General features: G+C 55.4%; 1 protein-coding gene across 7 annotated transcripts in view; it reads right to left on the minus strand.

Annotated features, from left to right (window-relative positions):
• The window catches only part of PDE2A (phosphodiesterase 2A), a 99892-nt gene that overhangs the window by 18852 nt on the left and 60604 nt on the right, over window positions 1-20436 (minus strand). For all 7 annotated transcript variants that reach the window (XM_054525996.2, XM_063728191.1, XM_054526000.2 and 4 more), the window contains 4 exons: window positions 15590-15679; window positions 12072-12160; window positions 2537-2646; window positions 1627-1682 (listed from right to left, as the gene is read on the minus strand). In XM_054525996.2, coding sequence (XP_054381971.1) covers window positions 1627-1682; window positions 2537-2646; window positions 12072-12160; window positions 15590-15679 — 345 coding nt within the window. The remainder of the gene's footprint in view (window positions 1-1626; window positions 1683-2536; window positions 2647-12071; window positions 12161-15589; window positions 15680-20436) is intronic.

Raw genomic sequence — 20436 nt, forward strand, 5'->3', positions numbered from 1 at the left:
TAAGTGTAAGTGATCTGATCCCACCAGCATCCCTGAGACACACACACACACAAAAACACACACACACAAATACACACACACACAAATACACACACACACACATATTGGTCTCTGGCCCAGCCTGAGCCAAGGTGAGCAGCGGCCATGGCAGGCATTCCGCCCACAAGGGGAGCAACCTTCCAAATGTCTTCCCCTTCCTTCCCTCCTGACCCAGTCCTGATAGCCTCAACCTAAGGAAGTCCTTCTCAGGCACCTGGCACCCCAGACCCTTTGTCCTCAGCAGAGAAGGAGGTGCGTGACCCAGCCACCGCCTCCCAATCCCCACCTCTGCACACAGCCCCTCACCTCAGTGCCCCTCAAAGCTGACCAGCCCTGGGACAGACCAAGAGCAAAGAATAGGGGGAGGCGACCCCCTGAGAATTCCATGCAACAGCAGCTCCATTCCAGAAACTGGGGGTGGGGGGAGCAGCTTGCGGAGAAACCAAGCAGCGGCCTTGGCTCCCTCAGTCAGGACGATGGGTGTGGAGGAGACCCAGTCAAGTACCGCTCCTCTCCTCTCCCCTCTCCTCCCCTCTCAGCCACCCCCTACTCCCACCGCCCTCTCCTGCCAGCAGCTCAGAAAGGTCAGGCGCCTGGGAAGCGTTTAATTCCATTTTAATGAGCTGGAGAGGAGTCCCCGGGGAACCAACACCTGCTCATTTATCTGTCCATGCCCCCAAGCCTGCCCTTCACTGGAATGGCAGCCCCCTCAACAGAAGCAGACCCCCAATAATAGCAATTTGGAGAACTCATCCTTTGGTTACTAGGATAGAACAAGAGTTTGAACCCCCACCTCCATACAGGAGAAGAAACGGAAAGAGCAGCAGAATCCCGTCCCCACAGGCTCTGCACTTCCACAACCCCTTCCGCGGAGCAGAAACCCTGGGAACTCCTCGAGGGGCTGCAGAGGGAGCCTTGTCTGGGTTCTGGGGCTCTGGCAGAGCGTCCACCACTTCCCACTAACACTCCTTCCTCAGTCACTCCAGGAAGCCCCCCTAGCTGCCTGTCTTCCGCCCAGCCTCAGCCCTGGGTCTGGTTGGCCTGCCCAAGGCCTTTCTCTCCTCAAGGCCCCCAGCTCCAGCCACTCCAAATCTCTGGCTAGTTTTCCACACTATCTCTATTGGTCAGGCCCTTATGTCCATCGGTCCCTCCGCAGCATCTCTCTTCACACCTCACTTGGTTCATGCCCTCCTGGACATTATCCCCACCCCATCTGGAGGATCCCAAAGAGAAACCAAGGTTAGTGCTGCATACGCCAAAGGCTGGGCCTTCTAACCTTATGCGGGCTGAGAGTCCAGCAGGGACTTGCACACCCCTCAGAAAGCTGCTGACTGGGCCAATGGCTTCATCCTACCCATTCGAGGTGGGGCAGAAGGCTGGGGTGTGGGAGATGCCCCAACTCCTCCCACCCCCACACCCCCATTTCCCCTCACTCCATCCTCGCTTGTGGCTCCCATCTCTCTCTCTCTCACACACACACACACACACACACACACACACACACACACATGCCCCGGACAGGCTCCATCCACCACTCCCTCCCCTGGTTTCCTCTCCCCACATCCCACCGCCTAGGCAGGCTCTTACCAAGATGACAGCTGCCACGGCCCCGGCCTCCTTGTCCACTAGCGGCATGACCAGCACTGAAGGGGAGAGGGCAATGAGGTGCTCCTGCAGGGCCGGTGAGGCTCAGAGATACTGAGCCGGGACCCAGGTGGGGGAGACAAAGATGCAGACAAAGAGAGGCCACGACAGAGACACAGAGAGACCCCAAAACCCACAGAAACACAGAGGCGGGTCCTGAGGCAGCGACAAAAACAACCACAGCAACAGCCTCTGCATGGAAGGAAACCCCTTCACTCACAACCTTCTCGTGATCCTCCCAGGGTTGCAGGGAGGAAGGCAGGTGAGGCTGAGCACCTCTATTTTACAGACTGGGAAACTGAGGTCTAGAAAGGGGAAGTGACTTGCCCAAGATCACACAGCAAGTCAGGTCTCCTGACTCCCAGTCTTGTGCACTTTCCACATCGAGACAGAGGACAGAGACCTAGAGAGACTGAGACACGAGGCAGAGAGAGACATGGCGGACAGGAGGCATGGAGGAGAAGAAAAAGAGAAATAGGGCCAATGACAGTGACAGAGAGAGTGTGAGAACAACTACAGCCCCATCCAGCATCAGGCACAAGCACATCACAACCACAGCCACGGGCCACTGAGCCCTCACTAGTGCCAGGCCCCTAACACGCATGATCTCACTTGCGCCTCCTTGAAACAACCCCTCAAGGTAAATACTATTGTCCCATTTTATAGTCAGGAAGTTGAGGCTCAGAGAGTTTAGTAGCACGATAGAGAGAGAATTAGATGGAGGATTGCTAGAGACACAGAGCAAGAGAAAGAAGGAGACAGAGATGAAGAGGAATAGAAGACAGACATGACCTGGAGTGCAGGGGCCACAGTCCCTCCCTGCCCCTGCCCCTGCCCAGCCCCTAGCCCTTACCTTGGGTATCAGGAGCCAGTGGAGCCACCAGCCTGGCCAAGGGCTTCCCTGGCAGGTCTGAGAAGCCCAGCCCATTGCAGCCCAGCCGCTTCCGGCAGATGATAGCCTCCCTGAAAAGAGGACATGATGCCACCTTGAGAGCCCCCGGCTCAGGAAGGAACAAGGCCTGGCCTGGGTCCCAGGACAGTTTGGACCCTGCACATGTGCAAGGATCTGGGCAAGCTGACCTGCCTCAGGTTGGACACGATGACAGCACAAGTAAAAAAGTAGGGGACCCTGGACCCTATGTGGAGAAACAGGCAGCCACAGTTTGGCCTCTTGTGCCCCTTGCTGGTAAAGGCTCAGGTGGGGCCCGGCGCAGATCTTCCAGGCATTGGGAGAGCAGAGGAAGTGAATGCAGGGGCTCAAAGCTAGGCTGCCTGCTACAATCTGATATTAGGCATGTGACCTGACCTCTCTGATCTTCCCAAGGAGAACTAGGGTGGAGAAAGAAGAACCCTCCCCATCACCATCCTCAAAAAACAATTGTTGATCAGCTTTTAGTGCTAAGCACAGGAGGTAATCATCATAACTAAAGTTTATTGGCCATTTCCTATGTCCCGTGCACAGCCCAAGCAACTCACATAGATGAACTCAGAATTCCCAGCAATTATATGAATTAGATATCTTCTTCATTTTCAGATGGAGAAGCTATGGCATCAAGAAGCTAATTCACTTGTCCAGGGTCACACAGTGAATAAGTGGTAGAGCCAGGATTTGAACCCAGGTAGGTGGCACTAGGGCTAGGTCTAACCACTATGCTGGAACCTTCCCAAATACCTGTGGAGGTGTGAGTTTTGAACAGGGGGCAGGTGTGAGTGGCAGGGTATGACGGTGGCAGAGGGGTGGTGGGAACCAAGGCAGGGGAGGTTGGTATGGGAAGAATGAGTTTCTCTCTGTCCCACCACACAACCCACCTCCTCTACCCCCTGGCCTCTGGCTCATCTCGCTTAATTTAGCACCTGAGTTTGCACCAAATATCACTCCTTGATGATTAATTGTCCTGGGTTCTTCATCCCTCATGCTGCCTCCACTTAATTGTGCTTGTAGGAACTGCCTGGCCTGGACAGAAGAGAAACTTGGGGAACTGTGTGAATACAGGGGCACTAAGGGAAGCCCAGCAAAGGTCACATGAGGAAAAGGAGGGGGTGGCCTGCAAGTCACGAGATCACTAGGTCACAGACTCTAGACAAATTGAGGACCAAAGAGGTTGAGCATCTCGTTCAAGCTCACGCAGCATCCTGAACCACACCCATTCTTTCCTGGCCACTTTAAGTAATCCAGGTACAGGAACCGGTGGTGTCTCCCACCTTCCAGCCCCTATACCTGGGACCTTTAAGGTAGCTGGAGTGCTGGGCTCCAGTTCCCGGCTGTCCACATTGCCAGTCACCCCGGGAAGGAGAGGGACGTAGGGTGGCAAGAGGGCAACGGGAGCCACGTTTCCTGATGATTAAACTGATGAAGGCTGAGGCTTCACAGAGGCAGGGGTGACCCCCGGCCAAACCCTGCCCAGCTCCTTGGCCTCGGACAATCTGGTTACCCAGAGGCCACAAGGTGGCACTGGTCCTTGCGTTGCTGGTCAGTGTGCACTGCAGCCTCATCCTGCTGACCCCCGACTACTTCCCCTCCCACCCCTGGACTGGAGCTGCTTGGCCTCTCTTTCCCAGGACCCTGATGAAGGAATCTGTCCTCAGCCTTTCTTCTCTTTTGCACAAAACCCCTCATCTGTGCTCATGGCCTCATGACTCTCCAGCCCTCACTCATGAGCTCCAGACCCCAGATACCCAAAGGCCACCTGGAGCCTCCCCATCACATCCCTGAAGTGGCCCAGGGACCCCCATCCCATCTGAATTATTATCTCTAGTCCCTCCACCTCACAGCAAAGCAGCACAACCATCCACCAGGTCCTTCATGGCTTGTCCAAAAACCTGCCTTCTTTCTTCACCTCCCCAGAGGTGTCTCTCACAACTGTCCTCTGCTCTCTATGCCCAAGCCACTGCCCAGCTCACTTGGAGACACCTTTTCCCTGAACCCTGGAGCAGCCTTTCCCCGAGCCTCTAGCCTCCTAGCTGGGTCTCTTCAATCCATCCTCCATGCCAGAGCAAGAATAAGTGTTCTAGATGAAAAACCTAAGGGGAGTATTCTACTTAAAGTCTCTCATTCAACTGGGTCCTTCTGGGTCAGGTTCAGTGCTGAGGGCTGAGATGAGCAGAGGGGTCAGACACATGCCTCACCTGAGGAGGCCAAGGACACGTGGAGATCAACATACAGACCCACACTTGAGTCGGGAGATGAGGGCTCTGCCAAAGGCAGGAAGAGCAGGCCCCAGCCCGCCCAGATGCAGGGTGTGATGGAGTCAGAGAAGGCTTCCTGTAGAGGGAGACACCTGAGTTGAGTCCTAAAGGACATGCAGAGGTTATCGAGGCAGACAGGAAAGGATGTCCAGGGAATTGCAATTGTGAAGGCTTGGAGGCGAGAAGATTGTGTGCCTGCTGAAAGGTATGGCCACAAGGAGGTTGGTGTGGTGGGACAGCCGAGAGCAAGGCTAGACCTGGGGCCAGGGCCCTATGGAGCTGGGCTTGAGCCTGAGGGCAGGGGGCGCCCTGGGAGGGATTTGAGCAGGGACAGTAACGGTCAGGTATGATTTCAGAACGATCGTGCTGCCTAGGTAAAGCTCTCCACATAAGGAGACTATGACACTGGAAACCTGGTCTCAGTGAGGGTCCTATCATCTTAGTGGCCCTGGACAAGAGAGAGGCTGAGCTGGGATAGACCAATCTTGATAAGCCGAGATGCCCCCAAGCACTGGGGCTTCCAAGGACCCTCAATTCTTAGGCAGCCTTGGCAGCTTGCTCTGCAGCCTGCCCTCCCCCAGCTTTGTAGGACCCCACAGCCCACACTCACCTCAACCTACCCCCATGGGAGCCCCTTTCCTCTGCCATAGCCCTCTCAGAACTGCTGTCCTCCTGAAGTCTCCAAAGATGCCCACAGACTTCGAGGGGGAATGTGCCGAGGCTGAGTCTCCCCCACCCACATGGGAGCAGGAACTTCGTCCACTGCTCAGACCCCCGATAGCTCCTTGCTCAACTCAGAGCCGCTCCCTGCTCCTCTCCAGTTCCTCCCTTACTACTCCCCCACCCCCACCCTGCCTTCCAGGCTCATGCTGGGTGTTGTGGGGAACTCCACACCCCAGGGCCAGCTGCCCAGGAGAAGGCTAATGACAGCACTGGGTGCCTGGGTGGTCATGGCCTGCCCCACTGAAGATAAGGACAGATGGGCACAGAGTGGAGAGAGGAACAGGCGTGGACTTTATGGCAGTTCCGTCCCTTTAACAACTATTTGTTTAATGGAAAAAGAATCGAGGGAAAGGTTCTCTGCTGGTAGGGCCAACAGCCTGGAAAGAGCTGGGTCCTCTGCACTTCTCTGAGCCCCTGTGTGTGTCCTTCTCGCGTCCTCTACTTTGGAGAAGCCCCTTCCTCCAACACCCACTGGGTCCCAGGCATCAGTGAGCAGCCAAGCCTGTTGCTCAGCCCATCCTCCCACGGAGTCCCATCTCCCCAGGGAACCCCCACCCTCACAGAGCCTCCCGACTCTCACTAAGTCTCCACTCCCTCACTGAGCTCCCATCCCCCCACTCAGGCCCCATCTACCACTGAGCCCCAATCCCCTCACTAAGCCCTCACCCTTTCACTGAGCCCCATCCCCTCACTGAGCCCCCATCCTCTCACTGAGCCCCCATCCTTTCACTGAGCCCCCATCCCCCCACTCAGCCCCCATCTACCACTGAGCCCCCATCCCCTCACTGAGCCCCCATCCCCCACTGACCCTCCATCCCCCACTGAGCTCCCATCCTCTCACTGAGCCCCCATACCCCCACTCAGCCCCATCTACCACTGAGCCCCCGTCCCCTCACTGAGCCCCCATCCCCCACTGACCCTCCATCCCCCACTGAGCTCCCATCCCCCACTTAGCCCCCATCCCCAACTGAGTCCCCACTCCCTCACTGAGCCCCAATCCCCTCACTAAGCCCTCACCCTCTCACTGAGCCCCCATCCCCCCACTCAGTCCCTATCTACCACTGAGCCCCATCCCCCACTGAGCCCCCATCCCCTCACTCAGCTCCCATCCCCCACTGAGCCCCCATCCCCTCACTGAGCCCCAATCCACTCACTAAGCCCTCACCCTCTCACTGAGCCCCCACCTCACTGAGCCCCCATCCTCTCACTGAGCCCCCATCCTCTCACTGAGCCCCCACCCTGTCACTGAGCCCCCATCCCTCCACTCAGCCCCCATCTACCACTTAGCCCTCATCCCCCACTGAGCCCCCATCCCCTCACTGAGGTCTCATCCTCTCACTGAGCCCCCATCCCCTCACTCAGCCCCCATCCCCCACTGAGCCCCTATCTCCTCACCAAGCCCCCATCCTCTCACTGAGCCCCAATCCCCTCACTAAGCCCTCACCCTCTCACTGAGCCCCCACCTTCTCACTGAGACCCAATCCCGCACTGAGCCCCCACCTTCTCACTGTGCCCCCATTCCCTCACTGAGCCCCTATCCTCTCACTAAGCCCCCATCCCCTCACTGAGCTGCAACCCCTCACTCGGCCTCATCCCCTCACTGAGCCCCCATCCCCTCACTGAGCCCCCATCCTCTCACTGAGTCTCATACCCTCACTGAGTCCCCATCCCCTCACTGAGCTCCCATCATCTCACTAAGCCCTCATCCTCTCACTGAGCCCCATCCCCTCACTGACCCTCATCCTCTCACTGAGCCCCCATCCTCTCACTGAGCCCTAATCCCCCACTGAGCCCCCATCACCTGAGCCCCCATCCTCTCACTGAACCCCTATCCCCTCACTAACCCCCATCCCCTCACCAAACCCTCATCCTCTCACCTAGGCCTCATCCTCTCACTGAGCCCCATCCCCTCACTCAGCCCCCAACCCCTCACTGAGCCCTCATCCTCTTACTTAGCCCTCTTTCTCCCACTGAGCCCCCATCCCCACACTGAGCCCCCACCTTCTCACTGAGCACCCATCCCCCCACTGAGCCCTCATCCTCTTACTTAGCCCTCATCCCCTCACTGAGCCCCTATCCCCTCAGTGAGCCCCCATCCTCTCACTGAACCCTCATCCCCCACTGAGCCCCCATCCCATCACTCAGCCCCCATCCTCTCACTCAGCCCCCATCTTCTCACTCAGCCCCCATCCTCTCACTCAGCCCCCATCCCCTTATTGAGCCCTCATCCCCCACTGAGTCCCCATCCCCTCACTGAGCCCCCAACCTCTCACTGAGCCCCTATCCCCTCACTGAGCCCCATCCCCTCACTGAACCCTCATCCTCTCACCTAGCCCTCATCCTCTCATTGAGCCCCATCCCCTCACTCAGCCCCCATCCCCTCACTCAGCCCCCACCCCCTCACTCAGCCTCCATCCCTCATTGAGCCCCCATCCCCTCACCGAGCCCCCATCCCCTTACTGAGCCCTCATCCTCTCACTGAGCCTCCATCCCCTCACTGAGCCCCCATTCCCCACTGAGCCCCCACACTCTCACTCAGCCTCCATCCCCTCACTTAAGTCCCTACCCCGTCACAGAGCCCCTCACTCTCACTGTGCCCCAATCCCCTCACTGGGCCACCCCACTCTCACTGAGCCCTCATATCCTCACTGGGCCCCCATCCCCTCACTGAGGCTGCCCACTGTCACTGGGCCCCCATCCCCTCACTAAGCCCCCCACTCTCACTGAGCCCCCAGGACCTGGACCCTCTTCTTGCCCTCCTTCCCCCAGCATGTGAGGACCCCAAGATGGGAGCAGACCGTTCCCGGTGTCCTCTGAGACAAACCCTAGGGATGGTCAGATTCTGCAATGAAAGAAGACCTGGGAAGAAATTTCTTAGGGATGGGCCCTGGGGACCCCCAAATGGTAGCAGAGGGAGACAGCCAGCCTGGGCCGAGGTGGGCGGTGGGTGCTTTACTTGCAGCTGAAAGGCCTGAGATTTTTGCTACACTCAGCATCAGGTAATCAGAGGCTTTAAGATAGCAGGAGACACAAGAAGAGGAAGGCGGCAGAGCTGGGGCCTGAAACAGTCTGGGAGATGGAGGTGGGGCACCAACAAGAGGGAAGTGAAGCCTCCTTTCAGGAAGACCCTGGCCCAGGCAGCCTTCCAGGATTCTCTCCTTTCCAGCCCTGAGGTCCTTTGCAGCCCTTACAATTCAGAGCCTCACCAGCCCTCAACATCAGAATGTTCAGCCTATCATTTTACAGAAGGGCATATGGAGGCCCAGGGAGAGGTCATCGGATTGTGATTGCAGCCATGTTGTCCTGGATCCCAGGTCTCTGACTCCTAGCCCAAGGTTCTTCCTGTGGAAGAACCCTAAGGGAGGCCAATACGGCCCAGACCCCTTTTCTGAAAGTTGGTTCCTTCTCAGTGTCAGGGAACTGTGGAGCAGGCTTCCCCAAGACAGCTTCTGGTCAGGCCATGAAAGATAAGTGAAATGGGATTGGCTGAGATGAAAGTGGAGCAGGCACGGTCTTTGCAAGGGAGCGAACAGCCCTTGCAAGCACAAGAAGACAGGAAAGCCAAACACACTGGGGGGATGCGGCTGGGCATCTGAGAGCCCGCAGAGCGGCAGGAACAGGGGCAGGTGGGGCTGGGAGCTGGCGGGGGCCTCCTCACTCCCGCCTGGACCCTTTTCCACCCTGCCTCTCCCCACACTGCCCTGATCCCATTCCCTGCCCGTTGCCTCGGGCCTCCTTATCTGTCTTTATGATCCAGCCTCCACGCCACACCTGCTGCTGTTTGCCCGCAGTCCAGGGTTTCCTGGAGGAGCACCCTCCCCACACCCCCACCTCCTCGGGCACTGCTAGAGCCTCAGGCTCCACGGCAGCCTGTAGGTCAGTCCCTCTCCCTCCTGGGGGGACCAGAGCCACAGAGGTCACCATCAGAAGGACCCTGTACCCAACCCCACCCATTTCACAGAAAAAAGGCCAGAAGGGAAGTCGTTTTCTCAAGGTCACTCAAGGCTAATCGTTGGTTGGGACTTGGGAGTGCAAGCAGCAATCACTGAGCTCCTACTATGTGCTGGGCACTGTGCCAAGCACTTGGGACCTGTTACCCCATTAAGCCAATAGACCGGGCCTCAGGTAGGAAAGCAGAGAGACAGGGAGGAGGCCAAGCTAGAATCCAGACCTGTCTGAATCCCATTCCAGTGCTCTTCCCTTGTCCATACACCTGGGTCTCAAGTCCCCATTCTGCTGGGAGCTCCTGAGAGCAGGGCCCAGCCAACCCTGGGGCCTCTCCGCCCTAACTGTGGAGATGGGCTCACCACTAGACACCAGGCACAAAGGTGGGCAAGCAGAGCTCAGATACCAGAGAGAGCACTGGGCCTGGGCCTTCACCCCAATCCTTTTTCAGGTAGCAGCTGAGCCTGGCAAGCCACTCACCTTTCACAGGGGCCATGGAAAGAATTCCTGTTTGGGGATGATGATGGGTGTGTCCTGATGATGGGTATGTCCCCTGGGAGGTCCTCGCTGCCCTCACTCTCTTGCCTTCTCATCCCCTGGCCCTCGTCCTGGAATCTTCAGCCCCTGTCTCCCAGCAGGCACTCACCTCCCCATCTCCACTGAGCTCTGGGATAATTGGATTTGAACATTCACTTTTAATTGCTTTTTTTTGTATTTTTTCCAAAGGCCTTACTGAGTCTGAAGTGGTTGGAAGGAGGATGCTGAAAGGGCAGCTGATGCCAAGGATCTGAGCCCTCTCAAAGATGCCTGGACCGCAGATACGCACCCACTCCACATGCCCAGACAGCTGAGGGGAGCATGTTTGGGTCCTAGGGGGCAAAGCAAACCTGCAGGCTGCTCCCCGCTGCCTCCTGAGCCTGTTTTCCTGCATCCCTCCCAGGAAGGCCTCCCAGGCTGCTCCGGGGAGCCTTCCTGAAGGAGTGGAGCTTATATGAAGCAAAGTTCTTTAGAATTAGAGGTGGGGGATGTTGGAGGAGAGCGAAGTTCTTTGGAATTAGAGGAGAAAGGGGGACATGAACACATTTTTCCCCTTAAGGTTCTAAAGACCTTTCAGACTATCCTCTTACAGATGGGACATGAAGGCTAGAGAGAGGTGGTAGTGGCTTTGTTCCCACGCTCCTTGATGGAGAAGTTGTTACGGGAAGGTGAAAGGAGCTCAGTGGGAGACTAGGAAGTGGGAAGGTGGCTATCAGAGCAGAAACAACTCCTTCCACGGGAAAGGGCTGGGGAGAGACCAGCATCCTAGAAACCAGGGTTTCCAGCACAAGGAGGGGCCTCAGGACCATGAGTCCAGCATCCTCAAACAGCAATTCTTTCCATGGTCCCTGTGAAAGGTGAGTGGCTTGCCAGGCTCAGCTGCTACCTGAAAAAGCCACATCCCTGGACCACCTGGCCTGCTGGAAAAGCCCTCCTCACAGGGGTAGAGAGCTGCCTTCTTGGGACACCCCCACTGGTGCCCACTCTGCCCTCAGCTCCTGCCCAGTGCTCCCTGGGCCCCACAATGGCCCTGCATTCACTGCTTAGCAGGCAATGGCCACATCCTTCAGAGCCTGCCTCCTCCCAGCAGCATGCCTGCCCCCAACATTTTCTCATCTGATAAGTTCCACTTCCTCTCACTGTCCCCTAAACAGCCAGGAGTCAGAAGACCCGAGTCCTAGGCCTGGCTCTGCCTCATACCTGGCATGTGGCCTTGGTCATGTCTCATGATATCCACCCATCTGGAAGATGAGGAGGCTGAATTAAATGGGCATCAAGGTATCAGGGGGCCAAGTGCACTGATCCCATGATCCTGAAGTCAGTGATTCCAGCATTCTCTTACGATGGTAATCCCCAACAGACAGCCCTCACCATGGATCAGGCCTGATTTAAATGCTTTACATGTGTGACATACTTAATCCTCCCCACAATCCTATGAGTACCATTATTATCACCATTTCACAAACAAAACTGAGGCACAGAGAGGTTGTGTCATTTGCCCAAGGTTACACAGCTAGTAAACAGGGAGCTGAGATTTGAACCCAGGCAGTGGGGCTCCAGAACCCTCAGCAGGACGCTGCCTCTGATCTCCCTGTTTTGGCACTGTGAGCTCCTGCAGGCCCAGCATGCTGGGATTCCAAGTCCAGCCTTGCAGTAGTTCTCACAGCATGCCGGTGTTCTAACTGATAGATCCCATAGCCCCGACGTTCTGAGACTCTGCTCTGAGGAGGCTGCAGCCATTTAGAAGCAATTAGAAGGAGAAAATTTACCATCACTTGGTACTTTCTCTGTGCCTATCCATTTCCCCAACAAAGAGAAGACATTGCTTCTGCCCTTCTGTGCTGGGGTCAGCAACCTGGCCAAGGAATCCAACCTGGCAGGGAGGCCGGGATCAACGTTGGAAGGAGAGGGTCAGACCAGATGACCTTGGATGGTGCCTCAGCCCTGAGAATCCTTGGCCATGCAAGAGGGCAATGGGGGTGCAGAGAATGGCTCACCGGACTTTCCCCTCCTGGGGCAGCTCATGTGGGGGGTCCTCACACACCAGCCGGGACTCCCCATCCAGCAGGTAGGTGTAGACAGTTTCCTAGGACAGAAGGCACTTATAAGACCCTGCGGAGAGGCCCTCCCAGCTGCCCAGTCCCAGCCTGTACACAGGGGCGTGCGGGGTAAGGTCATGGAACCTGTGGGAGTGGAGCTCTGGCAATGATCTGTTTGTTTTTCTCTCCAGGTGATTCTAAGATGCAGCCAGGGCAGCAAAACACCTAGTGAACTAAGCACCTCGTCCTCTCCTCTTGGAAGGAATTCTAAGCAGGCAATGATTCATGAACCTGTGACTTTCTTTACAACCCAAAACCCAACGTGCCACGTAAAGAGTTTGAAGGACTGAGGGTGCAGACAAATCACCTCCCACCTGGTATATTTCCCTGCCTGACTCCAGCCTCGGGCATTCAGCAAACAATAACTGAGCATCCACTCTGAGCTGTACCAGGGATGGGGCTCAGAATGCTCTAGGAAGCATCCCTCCTTCAACTCTACAAGAAACCACACACCCATAACCCCAGCCAGGGGAGGAGCACAGAGCAGGGCACTGCACCATCCTCCGGTGGGGCTGGAGAGGGCTTCCCGGAGGAAGTGACCTTTCAGCTGTCACTGAGTGGGAATTAGACACATTCAGGAAGTGGGCAGGGTGCAGAATGGGCTCCCAGGCCTTATAGCAGGTACACAGGTAGGTCCAGAGGTGCATAAAGCATGGAGCATTTAGGAACAGACAGTGAGGGAAGGGGCACAGGGGCTGGGCCCGAGGTCAGTAGGGCTGAGTGGGATGGGCTTACGAACAGAACTGGGGCAGGGCAGGACATGCGCAGGGAGACGTGAGCAGATTTGTATTTTGGACTGATTACTCCTCAGAGGGAGATCAAAGCTCTGGCTCTTTAATCCTCCCTCCCCAAGGGCCCAGAGCAGCTCTGGCCTCAGTTCCAGGCCATGTCTTGGCAGAAGTAGTTGCCCTCACTGACCTACAGGCAAAAATCCACATTCCTTCCAAGCAGAACTGGCAACCCTTCGGGATCCCTGACCAACCCCCGTGCAACACAGCCTTGTCCACAACTCTGCTGTTTTCTCCGCAGGAGGATAGAGAAGGGCTTGCCTCCCAGCTGAGAGTATCCTGGAGGGCTTTGGGAGGAGCTGACAGTGGAGCTACATGTTGAAGGCCCACCCTCAGTAAGTGTGGAATCCTTCCCAGAAGCAGTTGCCTTCCATGACTCTGAGAGTGTCCACAATCCTGCCAGCCACTCTTCTTGTCATCAGCTGTCACCAGCCAGCCCCTACCACAAGAGATGCCCGGCCACTACTTCCAGAGACAATGAGCCAGGTTCAGTGGTGGGTGTGGCATGGAGTGGGAATGATAAGGCCTGAAGGGAGTGAGAGGGGCAGACGCCCTCTTGTTTGGCTGGAAGGAAACCTAAGTGGGATGTTCAGGGATAAAGAATTCAGTGGGAAGGAGGCCGCCCACTCTTCGGCTATATCTAGCCTCCTTGTCATCCATCTCTTCCAGCAGCCTGGGAGGGGCCTGAGTTATTTGGCCCAAAGAGGTTAAGAGACCAGCCGGGGTTACACAGAAAGTCCTGCCCAGGCAGAGGGAGGGGTGGGTAATCCATGGGGGCAGAGGGGGACAGATTCTCGCTTCACTTCCGCATGTCCGTATGTCTCCCACCCCCTTACTCTCAGCCCTCTGGGTTAAAATTAGCTGAGTCTATTGGAGAGAAGGAGGGAACCATTTCAGACACATCAGCACCATCTGCATTCGGGGCTGCCTGCCACAATGGGTGCTGATGAGGAAGCCAGGTGCCAGCAGCTCTCCTCCCTGGGCGGGGGTCCCCTCCCCATCTCTGCTTCCCTCCCTGGGGGCAGCAGAACAGACCTCAGCTCCCTTACCTCACTAGGGGCTGAGCCCCTCCGTGCAGTCAAGCCAGGACTCCCGAAAGTCAGGGCTTCCCTACCTCCTATAGGGCTCTTGGGTGGGCCAGGGCTGACATTTCCCACTGTCCCAGGAACCTGGACCACAGCTGTCATCCCAGCCCCCAGCTTTGGGGAGACAGTTAATCTGTTGCAGAGCATCTAGGCTGGCACAGCCACCAGGGCACCCTGCCTGTGAAACAGAGCCAGTCACTTCTTCCTCCCGCCCTAGGGCAGCCTCAGTGGCCACAGAGGTTCTCGGGGCAGCCCTGCGGAAACCGAACTGCCGGCTTCCACCACCCTCCCTTTCCAGATGTGCCTCCACCCCAGGCCAGATGTTGCCTTAGTCCCATCCTTCTCCGGGAGGATTTATTTTTGGGCGCCAACACACCACCCACTTCCTACCAATTTCACACTCAATAAAGCTCACTCATTAGCCCTCCTCCTGGGCTCTGAACTTCTAGGAGGTCTGGGGAAGGCAGAGCTGAGGAGAGGGAATGGGGGTGCTTAGATACCAAGTCCCATTTATCCCTGTCATGCTGTGTGACCTTGGGACAACTGCCCTCTCTCTCTGGGCCTCCGGTGGTTCATCCATCAAGCAGATTCAGGGACAATGGGCTCTGGAGGGATGGGAAGGTCACATTCTGAGTTGGCCATATTTCCTGGAGCAGAGGCTGCCCTTGGCCGGGTTTAGAGTAGGGAAGAGGACATTCAAGGCTATCGGGACTCAGTTAGGGCATCTCCTCCTCCAGGAAGTCTTCCATGCCCCTTAGGCTGGATCAGACTCCCTTCTCCAGGCTTGAAAAGTTCCCTGCTTCCCTCTATCTGGCGCAACTAACACCCTGCTACTTTGGGCCTCAAGGGCCGGTTTACCCATCCTCCTGCCTAAGGGATGAACAGTGGCCACTGAAGCCAGGTAGGGGAGTGGCCTGGAACAGATGATGAGGGGTACAATCTCCCCAGTAAGGCACTCTGGGCTCAGGCAACCATGATTACCCCAAACCTGCCCCAAACCTGTAACTCATCCATGGTATTGGGATGGGACAGAAAGAAAGCTGCTAAAAGGCTACTAGAGGCCATTTTTCCAGCCTCCCATCCCCAGGCAGGGCACTTTAACCCAATGCACGTCTATTCACTGAAGCTGAGCCCTGTTCTAGTACCTCCCAGAACTGGCTTCCAGGAAGTTCTTCTACATGTCTACCCTCAACTTCTGCTGCATGTATTCCAAAACTCAGCTGGCTCCACCGCGTCCTGTTATCCTAGGTGAATCCCTTTCATTATCTGAGACACAGCTTTTCCACTTAACCTCTAAGGCCCCTTCTGGCTCAGCCATTGCAGGATTCCTATGCAAGTTCATTCCTTGGTGCTTAGCTTCAGGCTTCCTCCTCCAGAAAGCTGTCTCAGAACACCCATCCAGACCCTTCACTTCCCCGTGAAAGTCCTCTGGGCAGGGACCCTGCCTCTTCCTTCCTCCTTGGCCCTGAGTGAGGTACAGCGTACAGCTGGTCAAAGGCTTCGGGGGTGGGGTGGGAAGCGTGGGGCAAGGGCTGGCACCTACCACTCGGGGGAGCACAGCTGACAGGGCCTCCTTGACAGCACGTTGCAGGCCTGAAATGTCGATGACAGAGCCCAGACTCAGCAAAGCGTCCTGGAAGAAAGGAGAGGGCAGTGAGGGGCTTTCCCAGGCAGGCCAGGGCAGCCCTATCTGCCCAAAGGACTGCGAGCAAAACCCCCCAGCTTAGTCCAGAGCCGGAGTCTTTCAGGCACATGAGTCCCAGGATCTTAGGATCTCAAAATCAAACAGTCTTAAGGCCACAGAATGTCCAAGTACCCTCATCTTACAGGTGGGGAAACTGAGGCTCAGAGGAGGGCCAGGGACTTAGCAAAGGCCTCATAGTGAGTCAACAGGTCAAGGCTGGCCTAGACCCCAGGTCTCTTGTTCTCTAGTCGAGGACAATTCTGGCATAGTAGGGAAACCACAAGCCTCCAAATTAAAACAAAACAAGCAAACAAAAAAACGCCCAAATTTGAATCCTAGCTCCACTGTGTATGAGCAGTGAGTGCCTTGGTTGAGTCACTGAGCCTCAGTCTCCTATCTGTAAGTGGAAGCAGCTGGGGCTATTGCCCCCTACAGGCTGACATGAAGATAAAATGAAATTGAGCCCTTAAAAATGAAAATATAAATGAATCAGAGCCCTAAAAGTGCCTCACAGAATGCCCAACACAGAGTAGATGCTCAGCTGAATATTCGCTGAAGCTGGGTCCCGCTCACTTTCCCCAGAAGGAAGGTGGTCTCACCTAGTCTCATTTTCCAGCCTAGTGAGGGGCTGGGTTGAGAGTAGCAAGAGCCTATAGGGTGCATAACCCATAAGGTGGGAGAACAGTTGGGCCACCCCTGGCAACTATAGGAGGAGAAGGAGACGTCAGCCTTGACTGCCTCACAGCCTTCCCATCCCAGGAACAGAACTCGTCCTTGCAGAGCCAGAACGGAGACAAAAGTCCCTGCTTCTCGCTCTATTAACTTGGCCAGAGCCATGGGGATCAAAGAGAAAGGTAACAGAACAAAGGAAACGAGGGCCAAGGCAAGATCGTGACTCACACCAGCCACCAGCCATGCCCTCCCGCAAGCCCTTGGAAGTCCTTTCAGATGTCTTCCCAGTGGAAGGCTGGGTCTGTGTTCAGAAAGCAAAGTGATTAACTGCAAGATGAAGGAGACATGGCTGGGTCCCCATTCATGTGAACATGATATGAGGTTGAGGGTCTTGAAAGACCACAGCTCAGCATGAACCCACAGTGTAAGCATGACTGATAAGAAATAAAAATGCTCAAACTGCAGGCCATATTAATAGAGGTCTGTTAACCCAATTGGGAAGACGTCAGTTCCCCCACTTTTATAGTCTAGATAGACCATCCCCTGTTCATTGTGTCCCAGGGGCTGACAAGATGACACTCATCCAGAGGAGGCGACCTATGAAAGGAGGGAATCGGAAACCAAGTTTTGCGTGTGACTAAGACTGGATAACCCAGGGATGCCTCATCTAAAGCAGAGGAGACCCAGGGTTATCAGTCTCCAACTCCAATCTCTCAGACCCTCCTAGATGGGGGATCTGAACTCTGTGGCCCCATGGACAGCCTGGGGACCCATAGGATTTCACAGGAGGCTAGCCTTGGTCTAGTGGGATGAAGGAACTTCTTCCAAGTAGGGCCATGCTACAAAGGCATGCTACAGGTCACCAGGAGAGAGGGAGGAAGCGAGCTTCCCATCCTCAAGGGTGCGCAAGAGTGGGCTGAATGCCTATTTGCCAGAAAGTTCCACGCTGGGCTCTAAATGAAGCCTTGCGTCCAGGCTTCAGCTCCAAATTTCACTCCTGGGTCTTCTTGGCTGCAGTTTCCTCCCCTACCCCCATCCAATCCTGTGTTCCCAGGAGGAGGGCAGTAGTGGGCCTTCTCCCCAGATGCTTACTTAGCATCGCTTTCCCCAACACCCAGGCTTCCTTGGTCCCTCCCACTGCTCAAGGATGAAGACACATATCTTGGTCATGGGAAGATGTCTGCCCTCAGACATCAGAAGCTACTGATTCCAAACAACACAATACCCAAATTGGATCACTTGTCCTTTGACCCTTAGGCACTCCTCATCACAGCACAGACAACTTCAGCACCACACAGCCACAGATCCCACGTCCTCGCAGACATCCCAGCAGGCCTTCAGACACCATCCATGTGTGCACACACACACACGTTCTCACTGGTACAGTTCCTTACAGATTCACAGGGCAAGAGCTCGTGTGATACCTGTGCACAATACACGCAGACTATTATGGCCTTCCAAGGTCAATTCTGAAGACTAAAAGGGGAGGAAGAGCTGATGCCCCCAATACTCCCAAGATAAAGTCTTCCAGTTGCACGTTGCCCAGACCGGGGCTCTAAGGACAGCACAGAAGGTGGTGTTGGTTCGTGTCTATTCCTCCCTGGAGGCAGAGGAACCAACAAGCTGACTCCTGAGAGGCCTTGCCCTTGGTGGAGTCTGATGTATGTGATGTGGACTTGGGGAAGAAAGACCCAGGTGACGGAGTGAGCCTGATACAGGGGGAGAAATTCTTCAAAGCCACAGCCTTCAGAGAGCTAAGTCTCCCCATTTGACCGATGAGGAAGCTGAGGTTCAATGAGAAGCAATGATCAACCTGTGGTCAGCCAGCCAGTCGGAGCAGAGCCAGGTCCAGAACCCAAACCTCTGGATCTCTAGCCCTGTCTGGTTCCTGCTCAGCACCTGATCCCCAGCTCTCACTCTAGGGGGCTCAGAAAGAACAGTCTGTCCTTTATTCTGATTGGTGGACTCTTCAACCTGCCCTTTGCTTCAATTGGGGAATGCCCTCAACTGTCCTTTACTGGAATTGGTGGGTGCCTGCCTGACCTTTGCTCTGATTGTTCAGTTTTCTGTGACTTTTCAGGCCAAGGGCAGGATAATAGCAATAAGGAGAGGAGGAAAGGAAAGTTGGGGAGAGTTGGGGCAGCAGCAGGGAAGGGCTTCCCATCCATGCCAGAGTGGACTGGATGGCAATGTGACTGACGAAGCCCAAGGCTCTTTGTGGGCATCCTTCTGTCAATCCACCTCCTGGTCCTGCCCAGCATGCCCCAGGAGTGGAGGGTGTTGGGTGCAGGAACTGCAGCTGGGAAGGGCCACTTCAGATCTGGCACTCAAAGGGGCCTTCAAGGCTTGCTCAAATGCCATCTCCTCCATGAATCTTCCTCAGATCTCAAAGCAACTTCACCCCCATTGCACCAACTCGGAGAGGAAATAGCTCAAATTGCAAAGCCCATGAGGTGTGGGCTCAGAGGGAAGAGTTGCTGCTTCAGTGAAGGAAGGAGAGAATCAGTGGGGAGCAGCTGATAATGGGAAGCAGGGAGATTCCTGAATTGGAGGCACAGATGGGGAGCAAGGCTCAAGTCAGGGGGCTTCAATCTTAAAAGGAAGAGGCAAAGAAAAATACAGACACAGCTTTACCTGCTCACATGCCCATCTACACACGCCACACAAATACATATTGCCATGCACACGCCTCTACTCATACATATATGCACAGGCTCTCACACAAACATGCACACAGACAGATCAAAAGGTAATCATATATTCAATGCACACACAAGGTTGCACTTAGACATGCACATCACACACACACACACACACAAACACACACACAGAACTCAGGCTCGGGATGGGGTGAAGGAGGTCACATTTCCTGCCTTCACAGCTTTTTGGAACAAATATCAGTATAGGTATCAGCATAAAAACCAGGCAATTTCCCAGACCACAGAGGAGAATTTGTGGTGTGTAGAAAAGAGCCACAATTTCCAATCCTGTCCCAGACTGACTACAGAAGTTCTGTGTGGACTTAAGCAACACCTTTCCTTTTCTGAGCCTCAGTTTTGTGATTACTAAAAAATAGATCTTTCCAGCTCTACAGCATATAGTTCTATGGTTTTATGGTTTAATTCAATGAGGCTGGATTGATGAGTGGGTGGGTGGATAGATGAATGGGTGCGGGATGGGTTGGGGGTAGATAGAGGGATGGTGGATGGATGGGTGGGTGGATGGTGGGTGGATAGGTAGATGGGTGGCTGGGTGGGTGGGTAGATGGATAGATGGAACCTTTCTGCTCTCCCCGGCTCCACCTGCAGCTCTGTAGTCCAAGGTAGGGCCAGTCAGCACCACAGACAGCACCATTACCAAGGACTTATCTTTCATTCACCCCAGGTACCAAGAAAGGGGAGCCTGTTCTGAGTCAGGCCTCCTCTGAAGCCAGGGTTGGGGCTCAGCCTTGGGCTAGATCTGCATTTCTGCACTTATCTGGGGAGAGGAGAGGGTCTGGACTAGATTACTTCTAACTCCTTCTTAAAGCCTAAGATTCTATGAAACCTGAGACCTTGGTCTTACCCCTTCTGGAGCCACAAGTGCAAGACCAACGCTCTTCCTGAGGGTTGGGGTCGCTGCCATAAGATCTCTCCTGTTTCATCTCCATGAGTCTCTATGCCTTTCCCCATCTCCACAGGTCCTCCTATGGCTCACCCCACTGCCTGGCACTGGCTCCATGCCTCCTTCTCTGGAAGGAAGCCTCACAGTGCCCCTCACACTGGCCTACAGGAAGGCAATAACATCAAACTCAAGAGTCAAGTACCTCCCAAGTTCCGGCTGTGCTCTTGGGACTGTCCGTTCACACTGATTCATGCAACTCTGCTTGTGTTAGGTCCTCTGTGAGGCCCTCCTCTCTCTCTGGGCCTTGGTGTCCCCTTCTCTAAAGGGAGGGGTCCTTCTAGATCCCCCAGGACCTCGGAGCCCTCTCATTCTCTGTCCATCATCCCTTCCCTTCCTTTCGGGTGGACCTCCCTGCCTCCCTCCCTGCCTCC

The sequence above is a fragment of the Pongo abelii genome, chromosome 9 (genome assembly GCF_028885655.2).
Source record: "Pongo abelii isolate AG06213 chromosome 9, NHGRI_mPonAbe1-v2.0_pri, whole genome shotgun sequence".
NCBI lineage: Eukaryota > Metazoa > Chordata > Mammalia > Primates > Hominidae > Pongo > Pongo abelii.